The sequence below is a fragment of the Brassica napus genome, chromosome C5 (assembly GCF_020379485.1).
Source record: "Brassica napus cultivar Da-Ae chromosome C5, Da-Ae, whole genome shotgun sequence".
Taxonomy (NCBI): Eukaryota; Viridiplantae; Streptophyta; class Magnoliopsida; order Brassicales; family Brassicaceae; genus Brassica; species Brassica napus.
In genome coordinates, this window is record NC_063448.1 from 55,533,284 (window position 1) to 55,553,221 (window position 19,938).

General features: G+C 36.7%; 4 protein-coding genes and 1 long non-coding RNA gene across 7 annotated transcripts; 4 read left to right on the forward strand and 1 right to left on the reverse strand.

The window, feature by feature from the left end:
• Positions 1-181: 181 nt before the first annotated feature.
• LOC106418691 (ribosomal protein S2, mitochondrial-like) lies at positions 182-1,590 on the forward strand. Its single transcript, XM_048756878.1, has 2 exons — positions 182-920; positions 1,374-1,590. Exon 1 carries the CDS (start codon positions 267-269, stop codon positions 903-905), a length of 639 nt encoding a protein of 212 aa, XP_048612835.1. The 5' UTR covers positions 182-266; the 3' UTR covers positions 906-920; positions 1,374-1,590.
• A 67-nt stretch (positions 1,591-1,657) lies between these two features.
• Positions 1,658-2,882, forward strand: LOC106418692 (protein TRI1-like). Its single transcript, XM_013859442.3, has 2 exons — positions 1,658-2,052; positions 2,572-2,882. Exons 1-2 carry the CDS (start codon positions 1,741-1,743, stop codon positions 2,698-2,700), a joined length of 441 nt encoding a protein of 146 aa, XP_013714896.2. The 5' UTR covers positions 1,658-1,740; the 3' UTR covers positions 2,701-2,882.
• Positions 2,883-3,411: 529 nt separating this feature from the next.
• Positions 3,412-6,411, forward strand: LOC125586944 (pentatricopeptide repeat-containing protein At3g03580-like). The gene is made up of 2 exons (XM_048756877.1): positions 3,412-6,157; positions 6,188-6,411. Exon 1 carries the CDS (start codon positions 3,449-3,451, stop codon positions 6,101-6,103), a length of 2,655 nt encoding a protein of 884 aa, XP_048612834.1. The 5' UTR covers positions 3,412-3,448; the 3' UTR covers positions 6,104-6,157; positions 6,188-6,411.
• Positions 6,412-6,678: 267 nt separating this feature from the next.
• Positions 6,679-8,968, reverse strand: LOC106417975. 3 transcript variants are annotated; one of them, XR_007323479.1, is made up of 5 exons: positions 8,438-8,711; positions 7,926-8,005; positions 7,315-7,490; positions 7,176-7,243; positions 6,679-7,096 (listed from the first exon to the last, which is right to left on the reverse strand). It is a non-coding gene; the product is annotated as an uncharacterized LOC106417975 (long non-coding RNA). The 3 variants fall into 3 exon arrangements; XR_007323478.1 differs by having other exon boundaries at positions 7,315-8,005; positions 8,438-8,968; XR_007323477.1 differs by having other exon boundaries at positions 7,926-8,700.
• A 4,242-nt stretch (positions 8,969-13,210) lies between these two features.
• On the forward strand, positions 13,211-16,220 carry LOC125587701 (non-specific phospholipase C3). The gene is made up of 5 exons (XM_048758694.1): positions 13,211-13,558; positions 13,963-14,354; positions 15,019-15,428; positions 15,513-15,683; positions 15,755-16,220. Exons 1-5 carry the CDS (start codon positions 13,307-13,309, stop codon positions 16,093-16,095), a joined length of 1,566 nt encoding a protein of 521 aa, XP_048614651.1. The 5' UTR covers positions 13,211-13,306; the 3' UTR covers positions 16,096-16,220.
• The last annotated feature ends 3,718 nt before the right edge of the window (positions 16,221-19,938 follow it).

The window sequence follows — 19,938 nt, forward strand, 5'->3', positions numbered from 1 at the left end:
GAACCGATCCGGATCCGACATAACCCAAACCGAACCCGTACCGATAATTTCTAATTACCCTATTAGATATAAATATTTAAGATTTAAAAAACCCGGACGGATAAGATCCGATCCGAACCCGAACTTGAACCCGAACCCGAACCCGATCCGAAAACCAGAATACCCATGCCTTTATTCATCATTTCTTCACCAGATCTAATCCAATCCGTGATCAAACAAACCCGTAGAAACCTCTCTCTCTCCGGTACCTTTCTCCGATCAAATCAATGACGCTCCACGCGGCGGTAATCCAGAAGCTCCTCAACACCGGCTCCCACCTCGGCCGCCGCGCCGCGGAGCACCATTTCAAGCAATACGCCTACGGGACCCGCAACGGGATGACCATCATCGACTCCGACAAGACCCTGATCTGCCTCCGCAGCGCCGCGAGCTTCGTCGCCAACCTCGCCAGCGCGAGGGGGAACATCTTCTTCGTCAACACGAACCCGCTCTTCGACGAGATCGTCGAGCTCACCTCGCGCCGCATCCAGGGCGACGCGTACAACCACAACCGCTCGACGAACCTCTGGAAGATGGGAGGGTTCCTGACGAACAGCTACAGCCCCAAGAAGTTTCGGTCCAGGCACAAGAAGCTCTGCTTCGGGCCGACGACGATGCCTGATTGCGTTGTTGTGTTTGATGCCGAGAGGAAGAGCTCGGTGGTGTTGGAGGCGGCGAAGCTTCAGATTCCCGTGGTGGCGATCGTTGATCCGAATGTGCCGTTGGAGTTCTTTGAGAAGATTACGTATCCTGTCCCGGCGCGTGACTCGGTGAAGTTTGTGTATTTGTTTTGTAATGTGATCACCAAGTGCTTTGTGGCGGAGCAGATGAAGATGGGGATCAAAGATGGGGACTTGGCTACTTGATTGATTGGTTTATGAGTAACAAAGTTTGAAACTTTTTTTTAGTATTTGAATAATTGTTCTTCAGAATTTGAAGTTCTGCACATTTGGATGATTTTGCTGAAAGATTTGTTCATTTCTTGGAAATGCTATATAGATTATTCGTAAGAGACATGTTAGGATTGGTCTAGGAAGTTTTGTATTCCCTTTGCAACTCTTTGTTTTGAAGTGTTAGTATTAGTTACTAATATAAAGCTGTTTTTCTCATTAATCTTACTCAAATGATTTACTATTGTTTATATAGAACTAACTAACAACTTGATTCTATACAGTTACAAACAGTTATAGAGAGCTGTAGAGAGAGTTTTTATATATACTGATTGTTAGACAGTGTACCTGGAGGTTTGTTATTGCTTAGGATAAGACTCATCATGTAGACATTCTATTACCATATATGTTCCATGATTACTTGATATATTGTCTATGAAACAGTGAGCTTGAATTGTACATGAGGGATGGTTGTAAAGATACATAGCAACCTTAGATTTTTCCCACACCAGCCATTACTTCTCCATGATCCATTGACATCAGAGACTCCAAGAGACCCATACTCATTCCAATCGTCCCTGAGCTCGTGATTTAAGCTCACAGAAGAGATGTGATTCGAGAGGAAGTTGAGAACTTTCCCCCCTGATAGATTTGAAAGTTGAAATCTTTGGTATCAAAGAGGCCAAGTTTCATATCTTAGAAAGCGACACGTGGGAGAGAGAGTCAAAGGTCAAACCTTTTTTCCCCCAAATACTTTCTTCAATAAATTCTCCAACATCACACAGTACACTTCTCTGTCACTAAGCGAGAGATGTCTTCCCTTGCAGCTAGGGTTTTCAGATCGCTTCTAGCTCCTGCATCTCGAGCCGCCACCTCTTCTTCCCGAAGTGCAAGCACTGTCGCCGCTGGAGGCACCAAGAAGTCGGCGGCGAAACCGAAGGCGAAACCTAAGCCAAAGCCGAAACCAGACTCTCTGGCGAAGAAGAAGACGCCGAGGACTACCGGAATCTTCAAGGCGACGACTGTCTCTCCGGCTCTTGCTCAGTTCCTTGGTACCGGTGAAACCACACGTACCGACGCCGTCAAAGAGGTTTGGACCTATGTCAAGTCCCACGATCTTCAGGTTCACTCTTATCTCCTCTTCTCTGCATTTTGTGTGTGTAAAGTTTGGATCTTGCATGTAGAGGAAAGTTAAGGTTTCTGTGGTACATTTTTGCCTTGTTTTTTGTGGTCTTTGGAGTCTTATAAACTTGCTCAGTTGCTTGATGAAGTTCGTGGAGAAGTTTGATGACTAAAAGAGATTCACTTGTGCTTTTCAGATCTCAAAAGCTCTCTCTGTTTTATCCCTGGTTGCGTCTTGTTGTTCTGCTGAAAAAGTAGTGTATCTCTCGAATGTCTTATCTACTAATGTCTTTGCTACAGCTCCATTGTTATATCCTGTCTGAGAGAGATGGTTGGAGTCTTCAAAACCTTTTTGTCTTTTTGCTTTATGAACCTAAAAATAGCAAGGAAAACAATCTTTTAGGGGTAAATGTGAATCGAGCTGATACATTCTATCTGGTTGAGTGAAGTTGTTAGAGAAGCACCAATTAATCACAATGATTCTTTCTTAAGTATTGTGGTGAATGTTGTTTTGTAAAAGAATCCTGCTGACAAGAGGGAGATCTTCTGCGATGAGAAGCTGAAGCAAATCTTCGAAGGGAAAGACAAAGTCGGGTTTCTGGAAGTCACCAAGCTCTTGTCCACGCACTTTGTGAAGACTACTGCTTGACTAGCTCAACACGGAAGGAAGTTCTTGTTCTCGTTCTTAACGTTGTCAAATAATCTATTAACTCTTTTGGTGTCTGTTTAAAACGATTGTAAACATGGTTTGACTTGTGAAGAAAGTGTCTTGACATCAAGTTTGCAAACTATTTATCTTAATCAAGTAATTAACTACTTCATTTTTATTAACATTCCATATACTTACCATTCGATCACAAATTATAGAATTAGTACAAACATTGGCTCTAAAAATTTATATTAATTTCTATGTGATAATTCGTTTTCAGAATATTTTTTTTTTTTTGGAATGAAACATTAATTAAACGACAAAAAATAGTTTTCAAAAAGATCAAAATAAAAATAGTTTTCAAAAGATCAAAATAAAAACTTTTAATTTTAATTTTTTTTTTTTTTTTAAATTTGCAATTATATCTTCAAAACTCCTTCCCTTAACTGCAAATCATAAGTTTACATTAGTTAATCCTAAAATATAAGTGTATTTTTATCCTTAATACAATTTCTTTCGATCATTTTCCTCGTTAAAAACTATTTTTGCGACAAAAACTTAAAAAAAAAACCGACCTAGAAAATTTCTCTTAATTAAATCATTAGATTATTTTTCACAAATTCATTAGTCAACTAATTACTTTTTAGGCGTAAAACTCTATTTTTTTTTAGTTATAAAAATTAAAAATTTGAATTTTAAACGGAAACTATATAACAAAAGAAGAATTACGCGCAAACATATAAGCTCAATGGTACTGTCATCAGCTTCCATCTCGAAAGCTCTTTCATCATCATCATCCAACCTCAAAGACCTCCGCCGAATCCACGCCCTCGTCATCTCTCTAGGCCTCGAACGCTCCTCCGACTTCTTCTCCGGCAAGCTCATCGACAAATACTCCCATCTCAAAGATCCCCGCTCCTCCCTCTCCGTCTTCAAACGAGTCTCTCCCGCGGAGAATGTCTACCTCTGGAACTCGATCATCAGAGCGCTTTCTCGCAACGGTTTGTTCTCCGAAGCACTCGAGTTCTACGGGAAGCTACGCGAGGCCAACGTTTCTCCCGATAGGTACACGTTCCCTCCCGTCGTCAAAGCGTGCGCGGGGGTATTCGATAAGGAGATCGGAGATTCGGTTTATAATCAGATAATCGAATTGGGTTTTGAGTCTGATTTGTACGTGGGGAATGCGGTTGTTGATATGTACTCGAGGATGGGGTTTTTGTGTAGAGCGCGGCAGGTGTTCGACGAAATGCCTGTGAGAGATTTAGTTTCTTGGAACAGTTTGATCTCCGGGTTTAGCTCTCACGGTTATCACGAGGAAGCTGTGGAGCTTTATCGTGAGCTGCGAAGAAGCTCTTGGATTATGCCGGATTCGTTTACTGTGACGAGTGTTCTGTATGCGTTTGGGAATCTGCTGGCTGTCAAAGAAGGAGAAGGACTTCACGGTTTTGTTATGAAGTCAGGTGTTAGCTCTGTTGTGGTGGTTAACAATGGATTACTCTCAATGTACTTGAAGCTAAGGAGAGTAACGGATGCGAGGCGAGTTTTCGATGAGATGGTTGTTAGAGACTCAGTCAGTTACAATACTATGATCTGTGGGTGTTTCAACTTAGATATGTATGAAGAGTCCGTGCGGTTGTTTTTGGAGAATCTTGATCAGTTCAAGGCGGATATCTTAACGGTTAGCTCTATTCTCCGTGCCTGTGGACACTTAAGGGACTTAAGCTTAGCAAAGTACGTTCATGAGTACATGATGAGAGGTGGATTTTCGGTTGGAGCTACTGTGGGGAACATCTTGATCGATGTGTATGCAAAGTGCGGTGATGTGATCGCGGCAAGAGATGTGTTCAAGGGGATGGAGTGTAAGGATACTGTTTCATGGAACTCGTTAATCAGTGGGTATATACAAAGTGGAGATCTTTTGGAAGGTGTGAAACTCTTTAAGATGATGATGATGATGGAAGGGCAAGCGGATCATGTCACTTACTTGATGCTTTTATCTGTCTCCACACGTTTATCAGACTTGAAATTTGGGAGAGGGCTACACTGTAGCGTGACAAAGTCTGGTTTTTATTCCGATGTTTCTGTTAGTAATGCTCTGATTGATATGTATGCTAAGTGCGGGGAAGAAGGAGATTCTCTGCAGATATTTAATAGCATGGAAACTAGAGATACAGTAACATGGAACATGGTTATTTCAGCGTGTGTTCGTTCTGGAGACTTCGCAAGTGTTTTGCAGGTAACTACACAGATGAGGAACAGCGGTGTGGTGCCTGATATGGCTACTTTCTTAGTTACATTGCCTATGTGTGCTTCACTTGCTGGTAAACGACTAGGCAAGGAGATCCACTGTTGTCTTTTAAGGTTTGGGTATGAATCGGAGTTGCGTATAGGGAATGCACTGATTGAAATGTACTCAAAATGTGGTTGTTTAAAGAGCTCCTTAAAAGTCTTTGAGCATATGAGTAGAAGAGATGTTGTGACATGGACAGGGATGATTTACGCGTATGGAATGTACGGCGAAGGTGAGAAAGCTCTTGCAGCTTTCGCAGACATGGAAAAAGAAGCCGGTGTTGTTCCGGATAATGTTGCCTTCATTGCCATCATCTATGCTTGCAGCCACTCTGGTTTGGTGGAACAAGGCTTGGCTTGCTTCGAGAAGATGAAAACTCAGTACAAGATCGAACCGGTGATGGAACACTACGCTTGTGTGGTGGATTTGTTGTCAAGGTCTCAGAAGATTTCGAAAGCCGAGGAGTTTATTCAAGCGATGCCGGTAAAACCTGATGCTAGTGTATGGGCATCTCTGCTAAGAGCTTGTAGAACAAGCGGGGACATGGAGACTGCGGAAAGAGTTTCTAAGAAGATCGTTGAACTGAACCCGGATGATCCAGGCTACTCTATTCTAGCATCAAATGCGTATGCAGCGTTGAGAAAGTGGGACAAAGTGAGCCTAATCCGCAAATCCTTGAAAGACAAAGAGAGAAAGAAGAACCCTGGATATAGCTGGATTGAAGTGAGTAAGAAAGTTTATCTGTTCCGCGCAGGAGATGTTTCAGCTCCTCAGTTCGAAGCCATACACGAGTCATTGGAGATGCTATACAGCCTGATGGCTAAAGAAGGGTATGTTCCTGATCCACGGGAAGTGTCGCAGAATCTAGAGGAAGAGGAAGAGAAGAGACGTTTAGTATGTGGTCACAGCGAGAGGCTAGCGATTGCGTTTGGACTGTTGAACACAGAACCAGGGACTCCATTGCAAGTGATGAAAAACCTTCGTGTCTGTGGTGATTGTCATGAAGTCACGAAGCTGATATCGAAGATAGTAGGGCGTGAGATATTAGTGAGGGATGCTAATCGGTTCCATCTCTTCAAAGACGGAGCTTGTAGCTGCAATGATCGGTGGTGAATAGCGTTTTCAAATGAAGATAACATAAGCAGTATCGTTTTCAAATGAAGATACATTTTTTTTGTGCAACACAAATGAAGATACATAAGAGTCAAATCAATCATATGTTTTTGCACCAAGAACTTTGTTACTAGAAATCTTATAGAAGTACTTTCTCGGTCGATTATTTTGAGCACAAGGAAACAATATTTCTTTGTGGCATTTGTATGCTCTTGTTGTTGTAACTGGCACATAATCTTTCGTAACTTACTGTTTCAAATAATGTATTTGGGTCCTATTCTTTATTTACGTGGAACTTTGACAAGTAATGAGGTAATCTCTAATCACAATGCTTAATCCCTTGTCTAATCTGTAATCACAGTGCTTATAATCTTTGAAAGCACTTCCTCTCATATCATCATCATCATCATCATTCGCTTGAATATAAAAAGCCCCATCACCATAATCATCATCATCATCGTTCAACAAATTATTCATATTTTTCTTTTTTTTAACATGTTCTTTTGGAGTTTGACTCTGCTTGCTACGGTTACACTTACATCGCTAAATGAGTAAAATGTTCAGAAGATTTCAAGAAATGCAAGCTTGATTATCACTTTATATTTGGATCCATGACAAATGGTCTAAAAGTAGAGCAATTGGGTGGACAAAAGACAGCAATGAGTTTCAAAATACAAACAAGAAAAACAGTGTCTGAGACATGCATCAGGACACTCAAACGGTCAAAGCAGAGTACAACATACATATATATATATTTTCTACATTCTACATTTCACTATTTATTCAACATATATATATATATATTTTTTTTTTTTTGAATTAAAAAATAATATATTGAGTCTTCTAAGGTTTACTTTTTAGTAACTAAACAATCTCTAAAAACCTTTAAGGTGAGCTCATAATCTCGTAGTAGAGGACAGAGAAGTTCAAGGCCAACCCCAATCTGACAGGATGTGTAGGAGGAAGTTTAGCCTCAGCAGCAGTAGTGACAATCTGTAAAGGAAAAAACTGATAAGTTGAGATAGAACAGAGAGTATTCAATAAAGACTCTCTATATGTATAGATAGAACACCTCATAGGCTTTCAAAGACTGTGTTCAGTGGCTTCTTATGCAAGATAGCGGTAATAGTGTTACCTTTCCTGCAAAACGAACCAAACAAATCTTCAGAAACATGTAAGTAATCTTTTAAGTGAGCATTGTTATAGCTTACATCTTGCTGAAGAAGATGGTTGATGGTCTCGGAAGCAGAGGGGATGAGAGATGCTCATCCAACACAGACTTATCAACACATATGTTTGAATGCTCTATAGCTCAACCTTGTCCATATAAGCTTTGATCCTCTTTATATTATTAACATCATTCGCTTTTCCACTAGCAGATTTCTCTCTTATCCAGTAAAAGCAACAAACACAAGAAGAAAGTTAAAACAAGCAGAAAAATCAAAGGAATCATAAACATAAAAGCAAGTAAGAAACACAAAACAAGAAAGCAAATGTGATGTTGATTTTAGAAAAAAAACAAGAGGGAAAATTGCTTCATTAGGAGATTGATTACGAAGAACTAAATGATCATAAGTGCCAAGACAAAAGAAATATACAATCGCTAACCGGATGTTAGAAATATACAATCTCTAACTATCACTGACCGGATGTTACTCCTAATACTTTTCACAAATTACACATTAAGTTTTCATTATCAACCAAATAATATAGAAATTTTCCCCCAAGATTGAAAGTTTTTTTTAACATTGTAGTGAAAATAACTTTACAAAATCAGTTTATGGTTATTTAAAAAAGTTTGAGAAAAGAGGAGCGTACGTACCCGTGTAGACTTTGTCCATATAAGCTTTGATCTTCTTTGCATTATTAACATCATTCGCCTTTCCACTAGCAGATTTGTCTCTTAGCCAATAAAAGAAACAAATACAAGAAGAAAGTTAAAACAAGCAAAAGGATCAAAGGAAACAAAAACATAAAAGCAAGTAAGAAAGAATCTACGCACAAAACAAGAGGAAAAATTGCTTCATTAGGAGATTGATTAAGAAGAACTAAATGCTCATAAGTGCCAAGACAAAAGAAATATACAATCGCTAACCGGATGTTAGAAATATACAATCTCTAACTATCACTGACCGGATGTAACTCCTAATACTTTTCACAAATTACACATTAAGTTTTCATTATCAACCAAATAATATAGAAATTTTCCCCAAGTTTGAAATTTTTTTTAAAAAAAATTTCCAGTGAAAACAAACTTTACAAAACAGTTCATCGTTAGTAAAATAAAAACATTTTGTTTCTGTTTAAAAAAGTTTCAAGAAAAGAGAAACGTACCCGTCCTAGACTCTGTTTCCATGGGAATCGTCTCCTTTTCAAGCAACTCTTTATCCCGACGACTGGAGTTAGTTATCACTGATGTGAACAACATTGAGCCGTACGAACTCTTCTCTAAAAGCTTAAGCACTCCATCTCCGGCTAAATCTTTTCTTTGCCGCAAGTAATCGGAGAAATAATCTGAAGAAGGAAGAGAAATGAAATAATTGATTCATCCTCTCTGATAACAAATATAAATAGACCCCAGTTTTCTTTTTTTTTGCAACAGTCCCAATGTCCATTTTTGCATCACTCCCAACATTGTGCCGTTGTTTACCACAATCCAATAAATACTAGCCGTTGGATTAACATAAATATATTACTTTTTTATTGAATTTACTTTTAGTGCACCAAAATAATTTATTATATTACCCACTGTAAAAATGTTCAAACACCTCACGTTCCACTCTATCCTACGTGTATTTAAGATTTTTTTCTGGTCAACTTGTATTTAAGTTTCACATTAAAATCTAAAACAAAAATCCGATTTTAAAAAGCCTATGATGTTACTAAAGTCTAAAAACCTTGGAGTAGAAAAAAGCTGTTCTTCACATAATCACATTAAAACCTGAGTTATCTCGGATTGTTAATATAAGATAATATATATAGTCCCAAGTATGTTAAGAATAGTCCAAGTCCATAACCAAACACCAACCACGGGAAGTAGCATTTCACTACTCCTTTGTTGTTTTCCCTGTCATAAGCGACTCAAATGGGTTCAACATTAAATACGGACAGTGTTTGAATCATTATATGATTAGTAGCTGCATGAGAGGGTTAAACCCAAAAGAGGGTCATGCATCACTGAATAAACTTTATTATGGTCTCGATTGAGTAATTCACAGAACGAACATGATTTCAATAGAAAGAGGATGTGATGAGAAATATAATTGCATGGATAATGGTGATCATGTTGTGATACCATCACAATCAGAAGTACCACATGCTGCAAACTCAAACGTATTTATTTACTAAGTTATTCTCTTGTTTTCTGCGTCATGATTAGTAAAGTATACAAAAAATGTAAAGTTCTTGTTTGTGTGTGAGGGGATATATAATCCGACAATGTGTAGAATGTTGTGATGTTTTATTTAAGAAATTAAAGCTCTAATAGCTTCTAACATAATGTTTTTACTTTTAATCAAGAACTTACCTATTTTCATATTTATATACTTTAGTTATTCGATTGATGAGTAGATCATATTAAAGAGTAAACATAATACAAGTGGGTCCTAAACTTTAGTTGTAAATTTGTTATTGTAAATGATTACAGAATATAACATTTCTTAATTAATTTTAACATGAATGTATCTGCAACGTATTGTTACAAATCATAATATATACTAAAAAGTATTATTCCGATTTTCTACCTGTTATAGGAGTGTCAATTCGGGCTGGCCCGGCCCGGTCCGGCCCAAACCCGGTAAGCCCGTAAATATTTGAGTCCGACCCGGCCCGGCCCGAAAATAATTTGGGCCTAGAATTCAAAGCCCGGCCCGGTCCTTATAGGGCTACAGGGCTTTTCGGGCTTTTGTGGGCTTTTCGAAAAATAATTTGTCATTGTCACTTTCATCGTTTTAATACATGTGAATTTTCATTAAAAAAAGAGTTTCATTTTTTAAAAATAAAAAAAGTATAAAGTGAGTTTAAAATTTTCTTGTCTATCACAAATTTTTTATTTTTTCGTATGTTTTAAAAACATTTTATACACAAACCAAATTTAATAAGATTTAAATAATCAAATATCAATTAAAACAAAAAATATAAGAAAACAAAATTTATGATAAACATGGTCAAACGTTTTATACTTTATATTTTGAAAATAAAAACATGTTGTACATGAAAGAAGAATGTACTTTTGTAAAATTTAAAATGTAACACTTGTAATGATGAAACAATAAAGTGCATTAAAAACTTTTATATTTGCTTTATTAGAGTTTAGATAAAAATATTAAAATAATATATCAATACTAATAATAGTTTCGATTACAAGAAAGAAGGATAATATTTACGCTAAAATATAAATTTCGGGTTTTCGGGCCGGCCCTAGCCCAAACGGACTTAAGCCCAAAATACCCAAAGCCCAAATGGGCTTAGCCCGAAAGGCCCAATTTTTTTTGGGCTTATAAAGCTAAGCCCAAACCCGGTAATTTTTAGGGCTAGGCGGGCTCGGGCTACGGGCTTCGGCCCTAATTGACATGTCTAACCTGTTATATGAAATATTGAAGAGGATATATCGTGACTCTTTTAGTTAACAAAATGTATTACTGGACAATTTTTAAAACATATTTAAAAGTAAAATCGTAACTTTGTAATACTCTGTTAATAAAATGATTCATGCAAAAACGTGCTATACACTAACAATGTATCCAATAATTAGTGCCTAATTTTATTTTAATCGGTCAACACCTAATTCAGCTACTAGGCTTATTTTAAATGATATACACGACTGATAATTGATGCAGCAGCCAATAATAACCAGCCAATAGTAAAATCTGGAAGCATATCTCTAATCTACCTTCTCCATGCCCACCTTTTTCCCAGTCTCCTTACCAAATTTACATTAAACTATATATGTGAAAACCGATAATCCCAAGCTGCTAATATGCTAACAACATGAGAAATGTCCCGACAGACTTTTCTCTCTCTACACTTTTCCTCTCCCGCTTTTCTCTAAATCTCTAGGATTTTCGTTGTTTCATTCCTCTCCGGCGATCGCCGCCAGGACTCGTAATCTTCTTGTTTCGCTTTTTTTCGTCGTTGTCTATCCTCCCCTGTCCTTTCTTCGGTTAAATCGATTGTCCTCTTCGGCCAGATCTAGTTCAGATCCGGTGGTTTGCTGCTCCTGAGTCTCGTTTCCGGTGGTTCTAGCGCTAGAGGACGACGTGTTTGTGTTCTCCTGGTCTGTTTCTCTTTGCGGCTGAGTCTCCTGTCCATAATTTTTTTCCTCAGAGGTGCATCGGTTCAAGTGGTGGAGCGCGAGGCTATGGTGAGCCTAAGCTTTTATCGGTGCACTCCTCCGTGTGGTGGTGTACCTGGTCCCGATCTGGAGTTTGTTGTCTCCTTCCTTCTGCTGGTGGTCTCCAGCGGGTGCATGTAAGTTCTTCGGGGTCGGTCTTCGAAACTCAGGCGAGCTTTCGTGGTGACGCGCGCAGGACGTGGTGGTGGCGCCTGCGTAGTCGAGCTTCGTTGTTTTACGTTCTTTCAGAGCGTGTGCTCCGTTCTTATCTGGAAGTTGTTCCCTCCATCGTCCAGGAGCCTCTCGTCTCTCTTTCACTCCAATAAGGTAGGCGATTCGATCTTGGCTCCATCGGTGGTACGAGTCTGGGTCTATTACCCGTGCAATAGCTGGTCGATCGGGCGGTTCTTTCTCTTGCGGTGTGGTGTCCGGAGGGCGAGACTCTTGCGGTCCGATCTCTCTATATGAGAGTGAGGTTCAACGGGTGTAATGGTCATGGTGGGTGGGGCTGGTGACGACAATCTCCTTGTTCCCCCTCCGAACGATGACATCATCGCTAGGAGCTTGTTCTCGTACCATCGGATGTCATCGTTGTCGAGTGGTTTGAATTTGTTCGTGGTTTGATTCTCAGTTCGGTTCAGGTTGGGGAAGGGTGGTATGAAGCTGCAGGAGCCGTAGCATCAAGGTTAGAGGGCGCCTTTCTCTCGGTAGCTTCTGGTGTCCCGCTCTCGACCCCGACCGCTTCTGTGTGCTTTGGTCTGACTGTGTCTCGTTGCTTAGCTGGGTTGGAGATTCAGTTGAGTCGTTGGTTCGGGTTGATTTCATTACCGTGTAGTTTGTGTTTAGTTTAATTTATGCATCCTACTATGATAAGTTTCATGGGCTTCCAATTTAAAACCAATTGGCAATTAGTGGATTGGTCAAAGTCCCTTATATATTACTCAAATCCTTTTCATATTTCCGATGTGGGATCTTCTCTCCAATACGCTCCCTCGAGATAATGGTGCGTATAACCATTAATCTCGCAGAATCCATCATACCCCCTCCGAAATCATGCTTTATTTTCTAGCGATCTCGACGAAACTGAGCCTTCTATGGACCATCAGCTAATGGGATGATCGGACCACTGTCCGAGCCGGATTAATGGGTCAGGTATTGGGCCGGCTCTGATACCATTATAAGTTTCATGGGCTTCCAACTTAAAACCAATTGGCAATTAGTGGATTGGTCCAAGTCTCTTATATATTACTAAAATCTCTTTCATATTTCCGATGTGTGATCTTCTCTCCAATATACTACTAGTTTTCTTATTGTAATTATGTCTTAAACTGAAAAATTGGTATAATAATATTAACATTTTACCAAAAAAAATATGAGAAATAATTTATTCACAATTCATAATTTCTTACAAACTACACAATTCACAATTTTCAAAGTAAGTTTCTAATACCAACTACGCAGATGCTCAAGTAGTACATTGATCACATATGACATATTTTAACAAGCAACGTCGAGAGAAAAAAAACACAAATTAATAGATTGGAAATAGTTAAGAAGTTTGTTAAGTCAATATAGGAGTACAGAATATAAACTTGTAAAACGTTTTTCTTCTGCCACCTTGCCGACCGTGACAAATCTGACGTTGCTAGATTTTTCTTCTTTATACATGGTAAAGAATAAAATAATAACATTACAAAACCATTTATGTAATGAGATCTATGTGATTTACTTACCATATAAAAATAAATGAATTGGACCTCGTGTTTCCTTGATATCAACCCTATAAAATAAGCTATCATTTCGTTAGTAATTCAGAGAGAGAGAGAGAGACAACTACACAAGTCAGATTGTTCATCAAGAAATAAAAGATAATGGTGGAGGAGACCAGCTCAGGCGGTGGCTCATCAGCTTCTCCGATCAAAACCATCGTCGTTTTGGTACAGGAAAACAGGTCGTTTGATCACATGTTAGGTTGGTTTAAGGAGCTAAACCCCGAAATCGATGGAGTATCCGAATCCGAACCAAGATCCAACCCTATATCCACGTCAGACCCGAACTCTGCACAAGTTTTCTTCGGCAAAGAATCTCAGAACATTGATCCTGATCCCGGTCACTCCTTCCAGGTATACCACCGGTTTAGTTTTGAATCCTTGATTAGAGAAATTATATTTATTTAAACCGGTGTAAGGTTCGGTTTATGTTGTTCGGTGGTTTAGTCTCTCTTACTTTTGGCTCCGAATGGTGACTACGGTTTGAGCGGTGCGGGACAAGCGGTTCAACTGCGGTGCGGTTTTAACAGTTATAAAAACGTATAGATATATAGTATATGTAGAGATTTTTGTTACAGTTAACGGTCGATTGTAAACATCTGAATCATTTGTCTAAATTACATTATTTGGTAAATGGCTTTTTATTTATTGGTTCTCTTTCGGTTTTCATCCCGAAGCAAAACCAAATAACCAAAATAAAATCGGTTTCTTTTAGTTTACTAAACCGGTCATTGATTCATATTTTCTTGATTTTTCAGGCGATCTACGAGCAGGTGTTCGGGAAACCTTTCAGTGACGAGAGTCCATACCCGGCTCCGACAATGAACGGGTTCGTACAAAACGCAGAGGCCATCACTTCAGGGATGTCGGAGAAAGTAGTCATGCAGGGGTTTCCCCCGGAGAGGCTTCCCGTCTTCAAGGAGCTAGTTCAAGAATTCGCCGTGTGCGATCGGTGGTTCTCGTCGTTGCCGTCGTCGACGCAGCCTAACCGTCTCTACGTCCACTCGGCGACATCAAACGGTGCGTTTAGCAATGATACTAACACACTGGTACGTGGGTTCCCTCAGAAGACAGTGTTTGAATCACTTGAAGAGAGTAAATTCACGTTTGGGATTTACTACCAATCTTTTCCTAATTGCCTCTTTTACAGGTAAGATACTTTCCATTATTTAAGAAACAAAATATAAAAACGTAAAAGTCAAAGTTACGGGCTATGATTGTAGGATTATAATAGTATATGAAGATGAAGATGACGACAAACATGATAATGATGAACCGACGAAATGTTGTGACACCTAGATTGCAATATATCTACTATTCATTTTAATATAACGAAAATGAATTCAAATCCTCCATGATTGATCTATTCTTTTCAAAAAGAAAATGTTTCATGTAGTAATGATCAAGTACTAACCACTAAAGTGCTTTAGGAAAAGGAAACTAATTAGAATCTTTCGATTTGTAGTCTATATTAAATGGAGTTGCTTAGTAATTATATTGTTACATTTTATTACTAAACTCCAAAAACAAACATTCAACAGTATAAAATAATAATTCACATTTTTGTCGGAAATAATAATTCACATTATCGTACTGTTTCTAGAAATAATTTGATTAAGACGGATCACAAATCTTGATTTTTAAAACTTATTGTATCAGAGATTCGATTTTGGGGGAAGATAATAATAATTGAGTTTTGCATGTGTCCAAGGAATACGTTGTTTCTTGGTGGTCTTTTTTTGGGTACTTTTGTATACTTATTAGTTATTAATGTAAATGTAAGAATTCGCTAATTTAAAATTTAATTCAATTAGGAACATGAGGAAGCTAAAGTACGTGGACAACTTCCATCAATACCACTTAAGCTTCAAGAGACACTGCAAAGAAGGGAAGCTTCCAAACTACGTGGTCATCGAACCGAGATACTTCAAAGTTTTGTCTGCTCCGGCCAACGATGATCACCCCAAAAACGACGTCGCTGAGGGCCAAAACCTAGTCAAGGAGATCTACGAAGCCTTGAGAGCTAGCCCTCAGTGGAACGAGATTCTCTTCGTTGTTGTTTATGATGAGCATGGTGGTTACTATGACCATGTCCCTACTCCAGTCACAGGTGTTCCAAATCCTGATGGTCTTGTTGGTGGTCCGCCGTTTAACTTTAAATTTGACCGGCTCGGTGTTAGGGTTCCTGCATTGCTAATCTCACCTTGGATCGAACCTGGAACCGGTACGTATGTTTTTTATAGGAACCGTTAGCAGTATTGTTGGTCCAAACCGGTTATTGATTTTTGTTTAACACGACATGTTATAGTGTTACACGAGCCAAACGGACCAGAGCCAACGTCACAGTTTGAGCATTCATCGATTCCAGCGACACTGAAGAAGATATTCAACCTCAAGAGCTTTCTTACAAAGCGTGACGAATGGGCCGGAACATTTGATGCTATCATCAACCGTACCAGCCCAAGAACTGACTGCCCTGGTAACTATCTCTTACTAGTCGATCATGGTCCATAGGTTCGTTATCTAATACTTTTTTCTTGATTTTTTCAGTTACACTACCTGAACTTCCAAGGGCAAGAGCCATTGGAACACAGGAAGAAGATGAAGATCTCACGGATTTTCAGATCGAGCTGATTCAAGCAGCGGCTGTTATAAGAGGTGATCATATCAAAGACATTTACCCGTTGAAGCTAGTGGACAACATGAAGGTTTCTGATGCGGCTAAGTACGTAGAGGAAGCTTTCACTAAGTTCTATGGTGAGTCCAAGAAGGCTAAAGAGGTAGGTCGTGATGAACATGAGATCGTTGATCTTTCTCAAGGAACTACTCGTCACTCAAGTCCAAAATCTTTTATGCAGAAGTTTTTCTCTTGCTTGATTTGTGATAATTGAACCAAGCGTTACTAAGTTATTCTGAGACTTGTGGTGTTTTTATTTTTTCTGGATTTGATGTGAGGAGTGTATGAACTATTGTTTTTGTTTCTTTTCGAATGTGTTTATCTATTATTTTTTTTTTACATTCATGTACCACATTCTAACTTGGTTTCAACTAGGTTTGTTCAATCTAGATTATTTACCGAAAATTCAATATTTTTGTAGAGGATACTATTTTAGTGTATAGTTACATCCTTCACTAACATACGATAAAGGTCAAAGGAGTTTGGAATCTTTGTTGTCTCCGTTTTTCTAGAGAACAACGATTTTATAGTGGTTAGTCCACCAATTTAGAGAGTATTATGAAGTTTTACTAAATTAATTGACAAAAAATTAAAACGATGTCCATGTACCATGAAAAAGAGTTTAATATACATTAATACAAATGTATAATGTGTTTCGAAATTTTAAAACAACACTAAAGATTATAGGCTTCAGTATATAAGATCATTTACCGAAAATTTAATATTTTTGTAGGGGTTGTTAACACATAGATTTTGAGAAAAATTCAAAACTATGAAAATACTATTTTAATTCATAGTTGCATCCTTCACTAACATATGATGAAGGTCAAAAAGGTTTAAATTTTTTTTGTCTCCGTTTTTCTAGAGAATAACGATTTTATAGCGGTTAGTCCACCAATTTAAGGAGTATTATGAAGTTTTACTAAATTAATTGACAAAAAATTAAAGCGATGCCCATGTACCATGAAAGAGAGTTTAATATACATTCATACAAATGTAGAATGTGTTTAAAATTTTTAAAACAACACAAAAGATCATAGGCTTCAGTATATAGAGTATTTACCGAATAATTCAATATTTTTGTAGGGGGTATAACACATAGATTTTGAGAAAAAAAATAAAAAAAAATGAAAATACAGCTTTAATGCATAGTCGCATCCTTCACTAACATATGATGAAGGTCAAAGAGGTTTGAAACTTTTGTTGTCTCCGTTTCTCTAGAAAATAACGATTTTATAGTGTAGTCCACCAATTTAGAGTAAATTAATTGACAAAAAATTAAAATGATGTCCATATACCATGAAAGAGAGTTTAATATACAATAATACAAATGTAGAATGTGTTTGGAAATTTTAAAACAACACTAAAGATTATAGGATTCAGTATATAGAGCATTTACCGAAAAATTTAATATTTTCGTAGGGGTTAACACATAAATTTTGAGAAAATTCAAAAATATGAAAATACTGTTTTAATGGATAGTTGCATCATTCACTAACATATGATGAAGGTCAAAGAGGTTTAGACTTTTGTTGTCTTCGTTTGTTTTAGAGAATAACGATTTTATAGTGGTTAGTCCACCAATTTAGGGAGTATTATGAAGTTTTACTAAATTAATTGACAAAAAATTAAAACGATGCCCATGTACCATGAAAGAGAGTTTAGTATACATTAATAAAAATGTAAAATATGTTTAGAAATTTTAAAACAAGACTAAAGATCATAGGCTTAAGTATATAGAGCATTTACCAAAATATTCAATATTTTTCGTAGGGGGGCTAACACATAGATTTTGAGAAAAATTCAAAAATTTGAAATTACTATTTTAATGCATAATTGCATCATTCAGTAACATATAAAGAAGTTCAAAGAGGTTTGGAACTTTTGTTGTCTCTTTTCTCAACAAAATAGCGATTTTACAATGGTTAGTCCACTAATTTAGGAAATATTATGAAGTTTTACTAAATTAATTGACAAAAAATTAAAACGATGCAAATGAACCAAGAAAGAGAGTTTAATATACATTAATACAAATGTTGAATGTGTTTAGAAATTTTAAAACAACACTAAATATCATAGACTTTAGTATATAGAGCATTTACCAAAATATTCAAAATTTTCGTAGGGGTTAACACATAGATTTTGATAAAAATTAAAAAATATGAAAATAGCGGTTAATGCATACGGGTTAATGCATAGTTGCATCCTTCACTAACGTATGATGAAGTTCAAATAGGTTTGGTACGTTTGTTGTCTCTGTTTCTCTAGTAAACATCGATTTTATAGTGGTTTGTCCACCAATTGAGGAAGTATTATGAAGTTTTACTAAATTAATTGACAAAAAATTTAAACGATGCCCATGTACCATGAAAGAGAGTTTAATATACATTGATACAAATGTAGAATGTGTTTAAAAATTTTAAAATAACACTAAAGATCATAGGCTTCAGTATATAGAGTATTTACCGAATAATTCAATATTTTTGTAGGGGGTATAACACATAGATTTTGAGAAAAAAAATAAAAAATATGAAAATACTGCTTTAATGCATAGTCGCATCCTTCACTAACATATGATGAAGGTCAAAGAGGTTTGGAACTTTTGTTATCTCTGTTTCTCTAGAAAATATCGATTTTATAGTAGATAGTCCACCAATTTGAGGAGTATTATGAAGTTTTACTAAATTAATTGACAAAAAACTAAAACGATGTCCACGTACCATGAAAGAGAGTTTAATATACATTAATACAAATTTAGAATGTGTTTAGAAATTTTAAAACAACACTAAAGATCATAGGCTTAAGTATATAGAGCATTTACCGAAATTTTCATTATTTTCGTAGGGGTTAACACATAGAATTTGAGAAAAATTAAAAATATGAAAATACTGGTTTAATGCATAGTTGCATCCTTCACTAAAATATGATGAAATTCAAAGAGGTTTGAAACTTTGTTTTCTCCGTTTCTCTAGAAAGTAATGATTTTATAGTGGTCCATAACTTTAGGGAGTATTATGAAGTTTTAGTAAATTAATTGACAGAAAATTAAAACGCTGTCCATGTACCATGAAAGAGAGTTTAATATACATTAATAAAAATGTAGAATGTGTTTAGAAATTTTAAGACAACACTAAAGATCATAGGCTTCAATATATAGAACATTTAACGAAAAATTCAATATTTTCGGAGGGGTTAACACATAGATTTTGAGAAAAATTCAAAAATATGAAAATACTATTTTTTTTTGCATTGTTGCATCTTTAACTAACACATGATGAAGTTCAAAGAGGATTGAAACTTTTGTTGTCTCTGTTTCTCTATAAAATAGCGATTTTATAGTGGTTAGTTCACCAATTTAGAGAGTATTATGAAATTTTATTAAATTAATTGACAAAAAATTAAAACGATGCTCATGTACCTTGAAAGATAGTTTAGTATACATTAATACAAATGTAGAATGTGTTTAGAAATTTTAAAACAACACTAAAGATCATAGGCTTCAGTATATAGAGCATTTACAGAAAACATCAATATTTTCGTAGGGGTTAACACATAGATTTTGAGAAAAATATGAAAATACTGTTTTAATGCATAGTTTCATCATTCACTAACATATGATGAAGGTCAAAGAGGTTTAGAAATTTTTTTGGCACCATTCCTCTAGAAAATAACGATTTACAGTGGTTAATCCACTTATTTAAGGAGTATTATGAAGTTTTACTAAATTAATTGATAAAAAATTAAAACCATGTCCACGTACCATAAAAGAGAGTTTAATATACATTAATTCAAATGTAGAATGTGTTTAGAAATTTTAAAACAACACTAAAGATCATAGGCTTAACTATATAGAGCATTTACCGAAAAAATCATTATTTTCGTAGGGGTTAACACATAGATTTTGAGAAAAATTCAAAAATATGAAAATACTGTTTTAATGAATAGTTGCATCCTTCACTAACATATGATGAAGGTCAAAGAGGTTTGAACTTTTGTTGTCTTCTTTTCTCTAGAAAATAGTGGTTTTACAGTGGCTAGTCCACCAATTTAGAGAGTA

Excerpts from the sequence above, each read along its gene's own strand:
- LOC125586944 (XM_048756877.1), top strand. The coding sequence starts at position 3,449 with ATGGTACTGTCATCAGCTTCCATCTCGAAAGCTCTTTCATCATCATCA.
- LOC125587701 (XM_048758694.1), top strand. The coding sequence starts at position 13,307 with ATGGTGGAGGAGACCAGCTCAGGCGGTGGCTCATCAGCTTCTCCGATC. Across the intron at positions 13,559-13,962 it reads ATCCCGGTCACTCCTTCCAG|GCGATCTACGAGCAGGTGTT; the intron begins GTATACCACCGG and ends TTGATTTTTCAG. Across the intron at positions 15,429-15,512 it reads TTGGATCGAACCTGGAACCG|TGTTACACGAGCCAAACGGA; the intron begins GTACGTATGTTT and ends GACATGTTATAG.
- LOC106418691 (XM_048756878.1), top strand. The coding sequence starts at position 267 with ATGACGCTCCACGCGGCGGTAATCCAGAAGCTCCTCAACACCGGCTCC.
- LOC106418692 (XM_013859442.3), top strand. The coding sequence starts at position 1,741 with ATGTCTTCCCTTGCAGCTAGGGTTTTCAGATCGCTTCTAGCTCCTGCA. Across the intron at positions 2,053-2,571 it reads TCAAGTCCCACGATCTTCAG|AATCCTGCTGACAAGAGGGA; the intron begins GTTCACTCTTAT and ends GTTTTGTAAAAG.